The sequence below is a fragment of the Lates calcarifer genome, linkage group LG10 (assembly GCF_001640805.2).
Source record: "Lates calcarifer isolate ASB-BC8 linkage group LG10, TLL_Latcal_v3, whole genome shotgun sequence".
Taxonomy (NCBI): Eukaryota; Metazoa; Chordata; class Actinopteri; family Centropomidae; genus Lates; species Lates calcarifer.
Genome location: NC_066842.1, coordinates 14,872,229 through 14,891,685, shown reverse-complemented (window position 1 = coordinate 14,891,685; position 19,457 = coordinate 14,872,229). Strand labels below are relative to the sequence as shown.

General features: G+C 43.4%; 1 protein-coding gene across 1 annotated transcript in view; it reads right to left on the bottom strand.

The window, feature by feature from the left end:
- Positions 1-19,457, bottom strand: part of frmd4a (FERM domain containing 4A) — a 59,653-nt gene that overhangs the window by 7,097 nt on the left and 33,099 nt on the right. Inside the window, 17 exon segments of the mRNA XM_018663851.2 lie at positions 135-293; positions 508-745; positions 873-929; positions 1,189-1,420; positions 2,792-2,854; positions 2,856-2,915; positions 3,022-3,155; positions 5,067-5,208; positions 5,377-5,515; positions 6,475-6,551; positions 11,123-11,209; positions 11,428-11,485; positions 11,582-11,647; positions 11,764-11,847; positions 14,264-14,286; positions 14,701-14,757; positions 16,880-16,964. Of these exon segments, the coding sequence (XP_018519367.1) occupies positions 135-293; positions 508-745; positions 873-929; positions 1,189-1,420; positions 2,792-2,854; positions 2,856-2,915; positions 3,022-3,155; positions 5,067-5,208; positions 5,377-5,515; positions 6,475-6,551; positions 11,123-11,209; positions 11,428-11,485; positions 11,582-11,647; positions 11,764-11,847; positions 14,264-14,286; positions 14,701-14,757; positions 16,880-16,964 (1,761 nt within the window).

Genomic DNA, 19,457 nt, shown 5'->3' with positions numbered 1-19,457 from the left:
AGTCCTGTGACCTTGTTCCAGTTGGGGAACACATGGTGCCCAGACATTACTAGCCATTTTTACAGTTATATATGTTTACTAGAGTGATTTAATTCTCGAATAACCATTAAACAACTGAAGATATAAAGACTGACCTAGTGGAATGTACATAGTGTGGGGTCCTGGACCTCAGGTCTGGGGTTGACGGCATGCTGGACTGAGAATTCCAGTGAGGGAGGCTCCTGATGGGGCTGCTCTGCAAAGAGTTACTGCCCCCTGCTTCTGCACTGCCAGAGCTTGGGAAACGCCTGTGACTGAACAGAGGTGAAAAAAATTAGCATCATCTGCAGTCACTGTCTACAATTGTTCACACACACATTACTGCTAATAGTGACTGAATGAGCTACATTTGAGATGCCTACACTACATCTTACATGCACTTGTAGTTGTTGAGCAGTTGATTAAAAAAAGCTAGCTATATAGCGTAGCTCTGTTCTAAAGGGTTAATTAAGATAAACTCCCTCATACCTGGAGTGAGAGGAGCGTTTCTTGACTTTTTCGTACGGCTCATCCAGTGACGATTCGCTCCACATCTTGGGCTTGATGGGTGATTTATCGTAGTCTGAGCGTGTATAGTGCAGGTGTCGCAGTCCATCCAGGGACTGCGGTGGAGGGGGGCGACTGTGAGATGGTGGCCGAGGAGGAAGGCCCTTGTGAGGTGATGCTACTGGAGAGAAGGTGGGGGTACCTGTAACTTGAGGGTCGTCTAGAACAGAGAAATAACTGAAGTAAGATCGAGCACTCTTTAATTCAGATGGAATTACATTTAAGTGCACAAGAATCAGTGACGCTTGGCTGGGATATCTGGGATTATGTGAAGGATTGAGACTCACCATCATCCAAGACCAGTGCGTCAGACAATGAGCTGTCTTCAGAACCAATATTGGCTTCTATAGGACCCAGATACACAGGCAAGATGTTAGAGATTGTATAATTACAAAATCTAAAAGCTTAAAAGCTTCATGGGTGCAAATCTATTGTTGTATAAAAATGCAAGTTTTATTTCATGCCAGCCTCACTATCCAAAGTATGGATTTCTATCACTCCTTTAAACAGTACTTAATACTGCTGCATATGGTGGCAACCACAGCAAATAGAAAATAATGTGCAATGAAAACAATCCTGTAGTGAATAGGAGTATATTGGTACCTTCTATAATAAGTGACGCTCTCTGCGTAGGCTTCTTGCCAGATCGGACCCGGTACTCGTTGATAGAGTTCTCAATTTCCTGGAGCTTCTTCAGTGCGTTCAGATAAGAAGTCTTCCTCTGTTTCTTCAGCTTCTTACTGCTCACATGAGGGTCGCTGGCAAGACGCCTGGCTGCCTCCGTAATCTGGGACTGAATGGCAAACTCCCGCTCCAACCGCTCCAGCTCCTCTTCCTAGGGTAAGCGCACACACAGACACAAATGTGAGCACAAAAAGTTCAAGTAACCCAAGCAAGCAAAGATACGGTATTCGCTCACAGTTTTAGCAACAGAAATTTACACACAATCCAAAAACAACAAAGCTTAGTTTGCAGACACGTATTCAGACTGCAACTCTCCCATGTAACGTATTTGGTTAGACACACACAGAGCCTTGCCAGAGCAAACACACAGAGGAAATCATTTATCTGTGCTGCAGCCCCGCATTTTCTCACCACTGGATATTCTCTATTGAGGCACATGGTCCCCCAGTAATAACACCTCTCCATCAATCCATCCTCTCCTCCTCTACACGTCTCCTGAGATTTGTAGAGCAGAGACTGATAAGGTGAACCAAGTAAAACATACTATACCATGCTGCAAATGCACTGCATATTGCATATGTGTTTGCTCCAAAATGTGTATCTACTGTACATACCACAATATGTGGTGTAGTACACTGTTGTATAATGTATGGTTTAGTAGACACCCGTGAATGTGATAAAAGATAAGACAATAGACCTTTGGCAGTCCTGTGACAAACACACACACTGTGTACAGCATGCATGTAATGTGTGCTCTCACACGTCAGAACACACACATGATTTCACTTGCCTCCAGAGAGAGAGGATGATGATGTATTCGCTTGGGTCCACAACATATTGGACTACCTCAGGTCTGAGGAATCCCACTCACTAACAGTGCCTTCACACTACCGCCAGAGCAGCTCCTGTTTCTGTGTGTGTATGAGTTTAAGGTGTTCCGGATAAATTAAGAAACATCTTTCTGCTTGCGAGGCAGTTTTATGATATTGTGTCCCCTGGATTCTTTTCAAAGCATACAAGCTCAGCAATACACACCCACACACGCATGCCTGCACACACGCAGACACGCACACAATCCTACTATCACCACTTCCTATGGCGAGAATGCTGCCAGACTATTTTTAGAAGTTCTGCTGCTCTGGAAAATCTACCCGTGGCACAAAAAGACAGCAAGACAAAGATGCAATACAACTACAAGATGTCTCAGACTGTGGCTTTTCAGCGCTCTCTGTTTCCTTTGCTTACTTAACAAATGAGTGGGGGATTAGTTAACTTATCATTAACCGTCAATTACCCCCCCCCCCATGCCATATTAAGTATGAGGTTTTAAATGAAGTGGAGCTTTTAAACACCAGTTGTGTAATTACTGCAGCCCAGCATCTGCCACAGGTCCATGTAGCAGTATGTATTTGTTTCTAACACTGACACCGCTACATGACCTCCTGTTTTCATTTAGCTTGTGCTGGGTGATTGGAGAGTGTAATAAAGTGCTACTGAGGAGAACTGAGAGTTGGAGCTTCACCTCTCCCTTAGGAAGAATTTTCTGCTCGTCCAGTTTAAAGGCGGTGCCAATCTTTCGTCTCACAGGTGGGCGGCTCCTCTCCTGGATCCAGAGGATATTCCTTAGGAAGCTTTCCTGTCAGCTCCTGGAAAAAATAAGAGGAGCACAGGGAAGCAAAGTTAGAGAAGAAGAGCTCAAAAGTATTTTATTCTCAAAAAAATTCTAAAAAATCTATCAGCGCCTTCTCATACCGCCTCTCTGATACAGATGCTCTTCAGTTCCTCTAGTCTCTGTCTTAGCGTTTCCTCCAGAGCTTCCTGCCTGGCCCTCAGTGCTGCCAGCATGTCCTTCTTAGCTGTCTGGGAGCTGTCCGATTCCTGAGAGCCTGCAAGATACAGACAGCATATGATGTGAGGACAGGAACTATGAGCATGTGCTTGGAGTTGTGGGGACTTCTTTTGAGGAGGGGAGGGAGAAATTGTGTGTGCACCTGCTAGCCTTGCAGGATGTTTACAGGGAAGTGAATGGAACGTTTCGATAAGGAAACTGAGTTTTAGTGGTGTGTTTGTGTGAGTGTTTGAAGGAAGGGGCAGTTTAGGACAAAGTCTGTGACGCACAATTTCCAAGGCCCCGAGATGGTGCCAGTCTTGTTTGCAACATGCCTTGTTGAAAACAGCACAAACACTGCCGCACACACACACACATTCTTTTTCTCTCTGTTGCTCTCTCGGTGACCCTACGTGGTTCACTGTGTGGTCAAATGTTGCAACAATACAACAACTAACCACTGCTGAAACAGTTGCGGCAGCGGCTCTCTATTGTCCTAAAAAGACTATATTTAGGATCAGAGTTTCTGCATCTATTTAAGTGATAAACAGCTGTATTTCTGCAGCACCTCAATTCCAGCCATGAAGACTTTCAAACTGATCAGTCAAAATCTATAACCTAGATTTGGCTGCAAACAGCCATAGAGATGTGCTGGCTGTGGCAGTGAAGGTACATAAATGTGATTGCATTGCACACCTTAAGTCTTACAGGGATATAGGATCAAAAAATCACAACTAGAGAATCAGAAGACGCCAGTCAGGGGACGCAAGCTCCCAGGTCAGACCTCACTGTTAGCATATGGTTCTCTTTGTGGGGCGCTGTTTTGATGAGATTTGCCTGATGAAGGTCGAAGGACCACAACATTATTAATAAAGTGAGTATAAGTGATGGACAGTGTGCCTGACTTTTCCTTTTGTTCTCTAGTTGCATAGATGTGACATAACTGCTCCTCTGACATGTTTATGTTGCTGGGCAAAGATGGCCTCCAGTCAGCGAGCAGTAAATCATGAATCATCAGCACACTGACACAGCACCAAGGAGACAAGTGACAAGACTCAGACAGATAAGACAGAGACACACTGTGTGATATGGGGATTGGTGGAGAAGAACAGAGTGAGAGAAAAGGGAGATTAGGAGACTAGGAGTGAATAGCTGAAGAGATAAAGGGAAGGGATTATGGAAGAAACAGGAGATACATGTATCTGTACTGAGAAAGGAGAGGTTAAGGAGGAAACAGATCCAATCAGATGAAAATGAGGAGAGCATGCAGGACATTATGACTGAAATAGAACAGCGTCCTTCTTTCCTGACAACAGTAATTGATTCAGTAAAGTGTTCTATACTCTAAATAGCTGACAGCCAGACCCACATACTTGCTTTTTCGAACATAAATGATGCTGGTTTTGTCAAATGCAGCAGTAGCCAACAAGGTTACAGTGCTTGTGATTCCCTAGCATGCAACACACTTTACATGGCTGTTTGGGTTTAAAAGGGCATTTTCCTCTCCGCTCTAATTTTAGTTCATGTACAAATGTTTTCTGTCACACTCATTACTTGCTCACCACAGATAGCATTGTTTTAAAGGCCGTGTTAAAGTTGTACACTGACCCGTTGCTCTTTTCATCTCTCTCGCTAAATTTAGAGGGGGCACAGGCCTCTGGAGGATGAGTCTCTGTGACATGGAGGGTGGGAGTGGTGCTCTATACATACAAAAAAGAAACTGGGTGTGGTGTGCATACAGTGTGTGTGTGAGAACATTCAGCAGAGAATCAGTGGCCTCTTTCCAGAAGCAGCTGTTTCTGTCTCTCCAGCTGTCAACCCCCTCATCACCATGCATTCAAATACAAAGACGAACAGACTCACATATCAGTATTTCTCATACCCTGTTTGTCAGTCTCTCCCCTCTATAGTCTCAATCTCTCTCAAACCACACTCATGCACATATACACACACACGTATATATACTGACCTGAGGAGAGCAGACTGCCACTGCTGCCGCTGATAATCTTGCCCTTGCTGCCCATGTTGGCCAGTTTGGAGGTCTTCAGAGTTCCTGTTTCTGTAAGGTCTATAGCGATCTCACTCAAACTCCGCGCTGCATGGATCTTCGACTGGACGGACAAGAACAGAGAGAGTTTGTCAAGACACATCATAAGCACTTTAATTGCAGCTCTCTTGCTGACAACGCTTGCAGAGTTTGCTGTATCGATTGCACATTTCTAATCACATCTTTGATCTTTGGCATGTTTTGAGTGTGTATCTTGTGGGCACTGACTGACCTTGCTCTGCTTGCGGTCCAGGTAGAACTGGTGCTGGCTGATGGCCATGGCCCAGATGGATTTGATAAGTGCAGGGCAGGCGTACCAGGTATGCACAGCGATGCCACTGTGGCCAAACGTCCTTCTTGTCACCGACGCCCTACAGTAGGAGCGGACACAAGGCCTCCTTATATACACTGAATACAAAAGATAGCTGCACATTTACAACAGTGAAAACACCCAACCACTCTGCTGCCACGACTACTACTAGTATTAATAAAATTACTACTGCTGCGGCTGCTGTTAAGAAGGAGAAAAAATATTAGAAGCCTGCGAGAGCAAACCCGATAGATATTTTTTGCAAAGCCACACACGATGTTCTCCATTGTTTACTCATCCTTATTTAAACACACATCTGTAGCTGAGCAGCAGACCAGCTTGCCCAAAATGACAGCTTCCTTTAAAGAAAACACCACTGCTCTCTGTTTCACCCTGTCTGTCTCTTTTTCTCCCAGTACCTCCCTCCCTCCATCTGTAGAATAACACTCCACATATATAGCCATGTTAAATAAACACAAGAGAGGTCACTTCCTCCACAAAACAGCTATCGCTCAGCCATCTATCCTTCTGTGGTCAACTATCAAGGGTCTGTGTGTGTGTGTGTGTGTGTGTGTGTGTGTGTGTGAGAGCGCGCGAGCACATGAGTTTGCATGCATGTGACTGCAGAAGTGTGTTAATAATCAGCCTATCAATCTATGTCAAGCTCCACTGGGACATCCCCAATATCTTGCTCTATTGCCAAGACAAATGCTGCAACCATTACAGAATTAGATTCCAATCTCTCTTTTCCTGCACTGAACTGTATGTAGCTTCAGTCTTAACACATTCACATATGGCACAGTGGTAATATATAGTAAACGCTACTGGAATGCATCCATGACAGAGGGAAAATTGTATCGCTTCCAAATATTAGCTGGTGAGAATTCAAAAGCAATAACATTTAATCACTAAAAATAGATTATCCAATCATCCAACCAATGAAGATTCAAGTTTAAAACTTTTTTAAAAACACAGATCAAATCAACTGACAAGTTGTTTTAATTTGTGATATAAATTTACCTCCTGGGGTCATGAACTTCCACTGAAAACTTCTTCTCTCTGAAGTAGAGGTTCTCCAACTGACGCCATTGGAACACCTGAGGTTTAGGAGAAACACACGCTCTTCAGGGCCGCTCACACAAAAACATGCTTAACATTAAAATCCACACTGCTTTCAGCCAAATCCTTTACTCTCCTCTTGTATGTTCCAATTTGTTTTGAAAGAAAATGCAATGGATAAGCAGGAGTAGGAGGAGGAAAAAAAAAAAAAGGAACCCGATGAAGAGGAGGAGTTAGGAACAGAGAGGAGGAGGTGGAGGGAGAGAAGAGGACCTAGTCTGGAGCTCTCTGATCAGGTCCAGACCAGGCAGTCTTGTCCACAGCGGATCTCTGCGCTGGATGACCTCACTCTGGAGAAAGACAGTGTGAGAGGGAGGAGGCTTTCTTTCCTCTGTGCAGTTTTTTTTCCCTCTCTCTTTTCCGTCCCCTTTATGAACCATCAGCTTCTCTTTAAATGAAGCCAAAGCCAGCTGGGCGAGAAAGTTTCCCCCAAGACGTACTCCGCGGCATGTGTGTATCTTAAATTCTCCCAGACGCGAGGGAACAGAAAGATTTTAGACGGTGGGTGTTCACCATCTGTAGGCATGTGCGTGTGTGTGTGTGTGTGTGTGTGCTGGTAGAGAGAAAGTGTGTAAAGTTAAGTTTCCTCCTCTCCTGGAGCTTTGCTATGAGATTTGAGGTGGGAGGGGGCGTTTATACCTCCCCTCCTCCTGACCCCTCCTCCCTCCCTCAGGGACTGTGCTTCCTGCTCTGGGATCTGTGGTTGGAGGGGTGTGTGTGTGTGTGTGTGTGTGTGTGTGTGTGTAACAAGGGGTCAGGGGAGGAGTGATTGGGGGGTGGGGGGGGCTTTCTGTGGCCCCCGCAATTGAAGTGCCCTTGCTTTGTTTAGTCACACACACACACACACTCACAAAGTCTGAGGCTGTTTCTTGTTAGAGAAAAGGTAGAGTGTGGGCTATTTACGAACACAGGAGGGCCTGCATCTATCAGCTGGAGTAGGCATGCAAACACACACACACACACAGAAACCTCTGATGGCCACTGACTGACTGATTAGAGTAAAACTAAACTGCAAGAACTTACAAACAGGAGAAAAGAAACAAAGTATAAGGCCCAGCTATGACAGAATAAGGGAGGAAAAGAGGAGAAGGGGAGCTTAGGGAGGAACAGGTCACAGCCCAGGAATTTTAACAGCCTGGGAAAACAATGGACAGAGGGATGAGGGGGAGGAAAGAGAAGGAAGGGGAAGAAATATTATGAAAAAAGTATGTAAACACAGCCTAATGTATGTATTTATGTACTGTACATGTGTATGTAGCACATGAGCAAAAAGAAAGCACTCTTATCAGAACTGTACCGTACATTTTCAATGGAGTGTGAAGTGCTAATGTAGCATGGTGCTAAATATAGCGGGCAGGGTAGATAGTGAGAGAGTGAGTATGTGTGTGTGTGTGTGTGTGTTGTACATGTGGGCCAGAGCTGCAGAGATAAGACAGGTGTTTGTAACTATGTTCAGGCACGAGACCTCTGAAGCTGTCCCCTCAGAGCTGCTGTAATTTTGAAAGTGGACTTTGATGTTTCATGATAAGCTGTAAACGTACATGTGTGCAAAGAGTGTTCAAATATATTCGGAGAATGTTAACAGCAGTCACATGATCTATAAGAAAGCGCAACAAAGTCACACTAGAGTTTAAAATTAGACATTTTTGTTGTGATTGTTGTGCTGTTTCAAAAAGTGCTCTGGTTACATATGCCTATTGTGTCAATGAAACCTTTGTAGTCTCTGTGGCTACTTTGTGAATAGCTTGTATATCTGATAAAAACACGCTGACAGTTTCTTTCTTAGGAACTCTGTTGAAGCCGGCCGGTGCTTCTGTTATTAGGGGGAGGGCTGTGCATGTGTTTGTGTTATAAATCCTCTTCCTTTTGACTGTAAAACATTGGCACATAATGGCACAAACACACACAAGCAGAGGAAGTGACTGGTCATTGTTCATAAACAACTCAGTGCTCGAATGGTCGGACCCACGTTTGTCTCATAATAATGCCTGCGCACCCGAATGCACATCCATTAGAGATGAAAGGTCAGATCTGATCGAGTGCAAAGGTCTTTATTCTGTGAAGTGCACTCCCTGGGGAGTCTGGGAAGAATAGAAAGTTTAAATAGCATAAGCCAGTATAACTGTGAGGCCAGGTATTATTCTTTTCTTGACTTGGACCTGAGGGTCCCAAAGCCTATTGTTTCACTCATAGGTGGGGTTCTGGTGTGCAATTCTATATCCACCAGTTGTCATGGAGAGGCAGATACACTCTGGGGGCACTTCCTGTTGTTTGTGTTTTGGTTGTGGTGTATTTGGGGGGTGGCTGGTGGGGTGACATTTATGGAAAAACTAATCAGACCAGGCTGTAGCTGCTGATTTGCTCTAAATGAAACACAGACAGAAGTTGAGTGAGGTTAGTGGGTGTGTACTCTCAATCCACTGCAGACAATTTGCGTTTATATGCAATGAAATACATGTGAGATGACGATAATTTACACCATAAATTGCTGTATTTGATTGTCACCTTCTTGCAGCTTCATCAAAGTGTTGATGGAAGCTTTTCCACGTTAGTGTTGAGTCAATCAGTCAGGTCATCAGTCAACACACCGACCCTATAATCTCTGCCTAAATGAGTCAGGACACACTAACGAGGCATTAGTACAGTGTGTGGTTAGGCTGTAAACCCCCGTCTGTGTGTACTGTATGTGTCTGCATGTGGCCTGCGGTAAGCAGAGGGGGAAAGGTATTTTAACATCCCCAAATAAACGTGGAGGGTGCGGTGGTGGATGGTCTGCATTTAGAAACAACAGGAACTCCCCTCGTAAAGAGACTAATTAAACGCAACTGCCTCCAGTACGCACACACCTATCATACAGCACAACTTCAAATCACTTAGTCACTCATTAATGAATAAAAAAGGTTTGTGTTGAAAGCATAAATCATTTTTACTGTGACAAAAGATGGTAATTGGCCCAAAATGTCTCATAATTAGTCTCCTGCCTCCACCTCACTGAGTCACAGTGCTGAAAACTTGAACACCGACAAACTAGTGATTACACTCTGAGTCAGTGGTTACTGGTACTGGACTGGGTGGCCGATTTACTAATCATCGAATCAGCTGCTCTTCCTCCAGTCTGTTTAAACAGGGATGACTCTCATTACCAACATAACATGGAAAGTTCAGAGTGACCTCTATGAGCCTCTTCCTGTGAAAAAAATAAACAGCTCTTCTCTGCCTTATTGCTGAAAAAAAAGAAAAAAGAAAAAAAGACGTAACTGTGTTCACTGGGAGTTTAGTCACACTTGTGAAGTTGCATTAACAAGACACACAGTCCACAAATCTCTTTTGGGTCAAGCTCCTTAGACTACAATCACACGCTGGTGATGAAGAGGCCCAGACGTACTCCTTTTCTTCTTCCAAACGTGTGTGTGTGTTAGAGTAAGGGAGAACGAGAGAGAGAAAGAGCAAGAGGGAGAGAGGAGAAGAAAGTGAGGGGGTCAGTACTGAAGCTTAACGAACCAGTGACTCACACTGACTGTTGCTATGGCAGCTGAATGCTTGATAAGTCACTTGTGTGGGAATGCTATTAACTCTTTCTTCCCTCCACCTCTCTCTAAAATACTGTCTCCTTCTTCTTTCTTCTGGCATTTACCTTAGAGAAAGCTTTAACTTGGCATCTTTCACTCCTTTCACTCCATTCAACAAACATGTAAGTACATTGTGCAGTGCAGAAAGACATGGTTTGTGACCTTTTCACAGGCCTCCTCGCACAATCTGACATTTGTGTCTGTGAGTTCGACATGAGATAAAGTGAACTTCATTATTTCCATCACTATGGTGATTTAACACCTTGGCAGCCACTTGATTTAGACTTGGGAATGAGGCAGGAATGGGGCTTGGTGGTGAGACAGTCATTTAGACTGGAATGTACTAAACAAGACACACAAGTGCACACATACTGCACAATGTTAGTGGCAAACAGGAAAGCTGTGGCAGACAGGAAGTATTCATCAGGATGGCGAGATCAGAGTTCAGTCCAGTTCCTCTGTGTGTGTGCGTGCATTTGTTAGTGAGAGTGTGGGTTTATGAGGAACAGTGTATCGCTGAACGTGTCTTGGTGGTCAGTCCGTATGGAGGGATGTTGTTAACCCCATTAACACCCTAAAAGACAAGGCTGAATGTCAGAGATGAAGGCCCTAAACACGCCTGGGGTCCAAAGGTGAGGTAAGAGAGGCTTTCACAGACTGAGAGAGACTGGGAGGAGGACTTCAGCCACAGAAAGACAGAAATAAAAGCAGGACAGGATGCAAAACATTCCAAGACTGAGCGTCTCCAGACAGTAGTATTTGTACTGCATTGTTAATACTCCTCCCAAACACGATATCCTGACACACTGAATGGAAAAAATGGACAGTGGTGACCATGACACAGATGCAGAAAAACTGAAAAAAGGGGCAAAAATGAAGAGATATCTTGGAAGTCAAACGTTTACACAGAAGTAGAATAGTGTTGGGTTGCGGGACAGTTTAGCTGTGATGCAAAGAGATCAGAGGGAGCATTATCTCACCTTCCTGGGCTTGACCTTGTCCTGGTGGTCATACTGAAAGATGCCTTTATAGCTCAGACCCAACCACCATGGGATTCCTTGTTTGTCCTAAAAAGACACAAAAAAATATCTCAGGAGAAGCTGTGCATTGACAGAGAGAAAAGCTCAACAGTGGCAGAGGCAGAGACAGAAAGACAAAGTACATTAGCTTTAAGCTCCATTCTATCTCCAAATCCCAAACTGCCCATTTGCAGGGCCAGAGTTAACAAAAATGTGTGTGGTGCATGTGTGTGAAAAAAAGAAAAGACAGAGTAGTAAAACTGTACCTTTACAGCATAGTAATGCACTCCATATGTGGGCAGAGACTCTACAATGCTCATATAACTGTGAGGAGCAGAAAGACAGATATGTAATGGTTACAGAGAACACAGCCATCTATACAATGGACAAACATAAACAAAGACACATACACACACTTACTTAACAATAGCTTGCCCTCTGGACTGCCCACTGAGCTTCTTGTAATGCTCTATGACCCGGTCTTCGCTGTAAGAGAGTAGAATGAGGAGAAAAAGGGAAAATTATTAAGAGAGGGAAAAACCAGAAGAGGGGAGCTTGTGTGATGTTCTGGTGGTTTTCTGGATAATGGACTAGTCTCTCACCAGTAGGCCAGGGATGGGTGCTCCTTTAGGGCCTGGGTGGGCAAAGCAGGCAGCTTTTTCAGGTCGGACCTGGTTGCATCATTACTGGTAAGGAGAAACCACAAGACATGGTCAATACCACTTCTGTAAGAACGATCATTCTCTGCTGTAGGCCTAACAGTTTCGTGCAAAAAAAAACTTGACTAAGCGATGCCACTGAACTGTAGAAAGACGAACACTTCAAATATTTAGCATAACAAGTTAAAGCAAAACTGAATATTTCCCAGAACCGCCTGTAGAAGTGAAATGTTAACTTTGGAAGAATGCAGAGAGAGGAGCTACGTTTCGTCAAGAGGAATGAATACTGATGGCCTAAATGCTCTCTATTACCAAGACTGGGCACTGTCTATTTCTGAACAGCTGCAGAGACACTGACAGTTGGAAAAAGAGGAGACAAAAGGGAAAAGGGGGACAGGGATGCAGTCACAAGCATGAAAGATAAATAAAGTTAATAGGAAACAAAAAGCTGGAATGGAGGAGGAAAAGATCAAGACAAAAAGACTGAATAAATGAGACAGAAAACCGCGCAGAGAGCCAAAGAGACTTGGCCCCTGATTCAGTTTTCAGACCTCCAGTGGCAGGAGGTCTTAATACCCTACTCTAATCCCTTAGCCTCTTTCCAGTCTTCACTGAAGCCCCAGAGGATTGGGGAAAGCCCTGGGAACATGACAACCTATGAGCTAAAACCCTGGAAGAGGTCCATCCCATCCACCCTGCCCGGCTGTTCTTCAGTATCTGAACGCAGCTGTGTGTCTAGATTGGTTGAAATAACTACTCATTAAGTATATGTGTCTGCATTACAGATGATGAAAGGGCAGGCAAGAGCTCAATTGAGCAAAAACTTGAACAAATACAATGGGGGCATTATGACATGTTCATCTTCACAAGTCATTGAATCATATTGTGTATTCAATCTGAAAAAGTTCTTTTTCTTTAAATAGTCTTAAATGAATATGTAAATTATGCTTGTTTCAAATGCAGATTAACTTGTATGGTGTATACATATGGCATATTCCTCTAGTATCAAAAAAAATATTTGATTGAACTAAATTTTTGAACCAAATTGATTTGAAAACTAACTCCGACAATATCCAAAGAGTCAATAAATCATAGTCATCTTAATGAGTACCTCTAGAGGAGCAGCAGTGAAAGATTTAGTGAAACTTAATATGGAAGAGTGGTACAGTGTATGGTAATGAAGAGCTTTACAGAGGGCAGGGATTTTGAGAGGTATGCACGGTGGAGGAAGGGGTAAGGAAAGTGGGAGGAGGGGGAAAGGAATGTCTCCAGAGTGTGACACATTCCAGCCTTTTGCGGGATACTGTGTTTATTTACTCCTTTCACCGGCGGAAATGAGGTCAGAGGTGATGACTGCTGCGGTCTGTTATCTGTGCTACAACAAAGCAATGAGGGGATGAGGGATGACATGCATTTAAGCCAACGTCACACAGATGTACATATGTAGAACCACATGTGGGCCATAGCTCAAAAGAAACATCTACATGAAAGTAAAGCTCCAGAGGTGCAGGATTTAATTAATGCGAGTTTTAACACTGATACTTCTGCTGACATTTTCATGTCCACCATTGTTTCATGTCCCAGTGGTAAGCTCTTAACTTGTGAGGAAACTGCTCATAAGACTTTTTCATCACACATCATACAAATCCACGCTTTCCTCATGAGCAGCAGCACAGAAACAGCTGAAAACCAGTGAACCAAAAAGGGATGGCAGGGAAGCAGGGAGGGATGTAAATCAAGCTTGAAAACCAAGAGTTCTCAGTGATACACCTCACTGCTCAGGGGAGCAGAGGAACAGACAGACCACTGATATCATCTCCATTGTCCCTATGTCTGTGCCTCTGCCTTCTGAATCAACATGTATTAAACCAACAACCCCTGTCACTAGGGACGAAACGTAGCAAAGGAGATGGAATATGCAACTTAAATTGGAAGAGTGTTAGCTTGAGCCATTACACATCCAGTACACAAACTAACCAGTATCAAGACGCTTTGTTAGATTTAACTCTGTTGTGTAGCAGCATGTTGGAATTTCAGTTGAGAAAACAGCAATACAACTGAGGATAGAGATTGTCAGAAAACTTGGCTTTTAAAACCAACAAAATGCTTTGTAATGTGCTACATCACCACAGTGACTGCTACAGAGCTAAATACTGCATGTGAGTCCTCAGTGTGGTTTCAGGGGCCTTGTGAATGTTTTGATCTGTCACTGCACTCTCACTTTTACGAGGGAATTTCCCTTGGCCGGAAGTTGATTATAGTTTTGATTCCTTGATGAGTGAATCTGGCTCAAAGCTGGTCACCTCCTGATCAGAAATGACCTAATCTACTACAAATGGATCACTACATGCCTGCAAAAACCAAACTGGAGCATTATTACTCTTAATCAAAACCATGACCTGTATGCATATACATTACATGTGGCGATTGCTAGTGTGCTTACCTGGTGAAATCACCTTTAGCCTCCTGTCAAACAGAAAGGGAAAGAGAACAGTAGTGAGAAGACACTTTACATATATGGAAATGTACGTTTGCATAGGTGAATATGCAGCCAGGTCTGCTGCGCTGGAATCATAGAGAAACATTAAACCTCCATCTGGAGAGAAACCTCTGAAGGCCTACAGATACCTGATACTGTGCATCTGCACCTACACACACACACACACACACACACACACACACACACACACACACACACACACACACAGACCAACCACTCAGCCTAGTCCATGCGTAACACGACCTTGCAGTATCACGGCTAATGGACTGACCTACTCTGAGAAAGGGACAGGAGAGGAAAAAGTGATGCAGCTGAGGAGAAAAAGCACAGACATGGACATCCACACCTACACATGCACACACAAACACGCTGTATCTTACTTGCAGAATATAGGAAGCCAATTCAAAGACAACCTCACTGTCCACCTCAATAAGCTCCTGCAATGAGAAGAGAGAAAGGAGAAAAGAGGTCGGGGTCATGAATTACACATTGTCCTTCTGTTGTTATCAAGTAAATAAAACACACAGTGTGCTGATGTTGGGAGTACAAGTGGATGTGCCTCTGATCATCATCCATTTCTCCAAGATGGGTTAGTAGGTCCTTTCATCTCCCTACCACTCCCCCTCCATTTTTCCTCTCTCCCTTCTCTGATTTCATGACCTCTTCATGTGGAGATTAGAGGCAAAGTGAAGGAGAGGGAAAGGGGGTTTAGGGGCTGAGGGCAGGCATGGATGCTCTGGTTACTGATTACTCGAAACATGTTTTTTTTAATAGCATTACTGTATTTTTGTTGAGTTTCTGAGAATGGAGACAATGGAGAGAAAAGTTGATGTAAGTGAAGAGGGCAGAGAGGCGCAAGCATGGATGATTTAATGCTACTGTGAGCAAGAAATTTTAGGCTGCATTGAAATTTATTTTTCTGCATGATAATTAGTGCTGGTTTGTGTTGTACTTAGGCTTTCACCCACCATGTGCTTAAACATGTACATGGTTATGCTCTGTGTGCATTGGGGGGGGGGGTGGTTAGTGGGCAGTGAGTAGTGGGTCAAGTATGCCAGGAATGTTCCCTTTACAATCCACCTCTTAATTGGTTGGGAGATCAGACAGTCAGGATGAAACACTAGACTGAGCAAACCCACCCTGGGTGGTACAGCAAGGGTGGCTACAAATCATCACACACTGTGTGTTTTTGTACTGTATGTGTTCCCACAGCACAGCATAAATGTTTCTCACTACTTGACCGCAAATCCTGATCTGATATGTTGTGTCTACTGTGCATGTGCAACATGTTTACTTGAAATACTATATATTTCTTTTGGTCTTTGCCTCTGTCCCTCTGGGGTCGTCTGGGTCATCTATCACTGAAGCTGATAGGGAGATCATTTGTACTTCACACTGATGTTTAGCTGATGTGCTTATCAGAGGTGATGTTTGATAAATGGCCAGACTGGAGTTGGGTATCTTCTTCAAGGACATTTTAACAGAGCTACTGGTTGGACTGAACCAGATACCTCCTGTTTGTGGCACAGTCCCTCACTGCTATTCAAGTTTCAGCATCTTGCTAATGGACACTACAGTAAGACATATGCTTGCATATGGTGCTTGAACTGAATCCAATGTAAACTTAGGTTTGTTTGACTATTTCACAACATTATATAAGGAAGGATCACCTTTATACCCTTTGCATACAAGAAACCCCTATACTATACTGAACTTGCATTCAACAGACTTTTGATTCATTCCAGCATTACAAGTAAGAAATGCTGGCTCTGTGTTCACTCATGAATGGCACACTATATTACCATTTACTGGATTTGGTTTTGATCACTACTTTCAGCACAGAAAATAACAGTCTTACAACATTATCATTTTCTACTGGGACATATCAGGGCAATTATTTTCCTTCAGGCCACATGCGCCCTCTTCTGGACATAACAAACAACTGCTTGACACTGTACACGAACAGTATTTTGAAGAGGTAGACAAACAATAGGAGAAATGTGTTTGTATCTGTAGGATCAGCTGTCAGCTCACTACTGGCAGAATATGGACTAGTTAACGGAATAAGACAGTCTCCTCTTGCTTTAAACAAACATACAATCGACCTTCTCTGAATTGTAAGTCACTAAATATGCAAAATACATATACATTTGTCAATACTTGTACATGTGCTTTTTGCTTTTGGAATTTTTTTGTGCAATTGGCTGTTAGTAATAGTAATTTCAATGCCATTTAAACAGCCGAAAAAAATATGCTCCATCACTAACAGATGGCAGTGAATGTGTCAAATTATTTGCTAGTTACTGGAATGTGGTGCAGCACATAACATGATGGGTAACAGCTGATGCAAATAGTTCACATTTTCTGCTTCACCAAATCAGTGTGGAGCACCAAAGTCCAAGCTGGCCTCTTGTGGCGTCTCTTCATTTAGAACCAAAAGTGGGTTAATGAAGTGGCATGCTTCTAACAACATAAAGCCCTATACTCCATATGTTCCTCCCTTATGACAAGTAAACTGTATTGACAATATACATTATGGCAACAAAGTAATGAGTTTACCTTGTAGATGATGGACTTGGCATTAAGAAAAAACAGCTCAATAGTGGCATTGTCCTTCAGGTAGGATATACTCTCTATGTAGAATCTGAAAACACAGAAGGAAAAGCCTCAATACATTTGCAACAGCAAAGACAACAAGGGCATTAGTTGACCTTGAAGTCCTATAAGGAATCATACAAAGCCTATAAAGAAGATCAGTGATAGATTATGTATTTGCCTCAGAAATAAAAACAAGAACAGATTTAACATGCAGGCTAATTAAATGTCATATACAGATGTGCTAGAAATGGTGCAATGACCAAAGTGACCAGAGGGGGGCACACCATACCAAAGGCTGACCTGTATACTAACATCCTTTAACTTCCCCTTTAATCAATTCTCTCTCACACCATGGCGACTGGCAAAGATCCACTATTAGTTTGTGAGTGTACGCACATTCCACAATCAGAGGCGGACTGAATGTGCACATGATGCACTTCACACATTGTCTACCTCGCTGCATCATCAGCAGTGTGCAGTGATTCCACATGCACATACAGTGCTAACACACACACACACACACACACACTGTGTCACATACTGGAGAGAGAAGCACAGTAACCCACTTCTGGCGGAGCAGTGAGCAGGGAACTAACATAATAATGCAGTCTAAATTTAGCTCATGAATGTATGCAGAGCCAGAGGGGAGCTAGGATGATACACTGGGAAGCTATTCATTGTTAGCTCCTCTCTGGTGGAAACGTACATTAAAAAGATGCTATATAGTACAGATGATCTCACGTGTCCCCCGACATATTTCTAGATGCTGACTTTTCTCAAACACCCACCCCTCCCCCCACAACAATGAGTAAAAAATTGCACAGCAGTAACATATAGTCATACGTATACACACACATATTAAACACTTGATATATCCCTGTATGTGTGCATAATCTGACCTAAGCACATGTTCCAATGAACACACTTAAACAAATGCGTTCATTTGTGTGCATATGAGTGTGTATAGGTATTGAGTGAGAGGGATTGTAGGAGGATCAATATTGGAGGGCTTAAATCGCGTTACTCATTGAGCTGCAAGAGAGAATGAGAGGAACCTTGTCAATATTCAGTGTGAACATTTAATTAAAGCCATGGTGTTGATGAGACATACACACACTGCCAGCACAGCAGCAAGCATGCAAAAAGGCACCCACTGAATCAGCAGGAGGTGGGCATCTGCCTAGCATTTACTGAGAACACACGCATCGCCGAAATACCACATAAGCATTCAAATATATGACGTGCATGCACCTGCACAGAGAGACAAATACCTACACACAAACACACAAAAGGCCTTATATTGTGCTAATGAAAACAATATGCACAGACTGATAATGGATTCAAGCCTGACATTTGGACTGATTGTTGTTCCATTATAGTCCTCCTGAATCTGCCTATGTGCGTGTGGGTCCATGTGTCTAAGAAATCGGGTGGGATGTGTGTGAGAGAGAAGGGGGTGGGGGTTTTGCAATCTGTGTGACATTTGGAGAGATTGAGGTTAGAGATTGGGCTGAACTGTAGGAGAGACGTGGGGGGTGAAGCCTCAAAATGGTGTCAAAGTTCATGATGTCACAGCACCACCACCACATCCTCAAACACCTATTAGTCTATGTAAATACACACACAGTGACCCTCACCCTGATCATCCCACCACCATAGACACACACAGTTCTTTTATATGGTTCTATAGCTGACCTCAGATAAAGATGGGGACAGTTACATCAGCTAATACCAGTGGTCATCACTTGGAGATGGCCAAAACAGCAATATACTTATCTTGCATCTTTCAATACTATCACCGTCACACTGTGCAATGATGCCATTGCTCTCTAAATAGGGTGAACAATAGGTCTTTGTGTTACTGATAAGACTTGGTTATACAGCTGTCTCATTGTGTCATTACTTCTCAAAAATGTCAACTGGAAATGGCTGCTCAATGACATTGTTAAGCAGTGTTAATGTGCGTCACATTACTATGTACATTGCTAACAAAGTCTCAGTCCCTGGGGTGTTTATGACATCATCGAGATATGTTGGGGACAGAGAACAACCACTGGACCCAAAACAAAGCCTTGGCTTTCCCTTTCGGGCTCTCACTGAGAGCGCCTGTGTGTGAGTGTGTGTTTTGGGGCAGAGAGTGGGTTGGGAGGCCTGTGCGTTTTCATTTGAGGCTAAGAAAGATCAGAAAATCTCTTCTCAGGTCAGGTGCCTTTTTCTTTCTTTTTCAATAGCTTATTGAAGTTAAAGCACCCACACATGCAAACAAAAAAACACACACAAACATGCGCTCTGTATTTCTGTCACATATACACACATAATTCAGTGCTTGTGTGTGAGTCAGGAGTGTTTTAGGAGTGGGGCCATTGTATGAGCTGTACAAAGGGCTGTGAGCGGAGTGTGGGATTGTGGCGTTATTTCATAACTCTGTCACAACAGGTCATAGAAGAGTTGGCTTTCAAGTGAGGAGATGACTCTAATACATCAACAACAATAATAAGAGCACACACCAAGGGCACATGCCTCATCACATGTTGAGTCA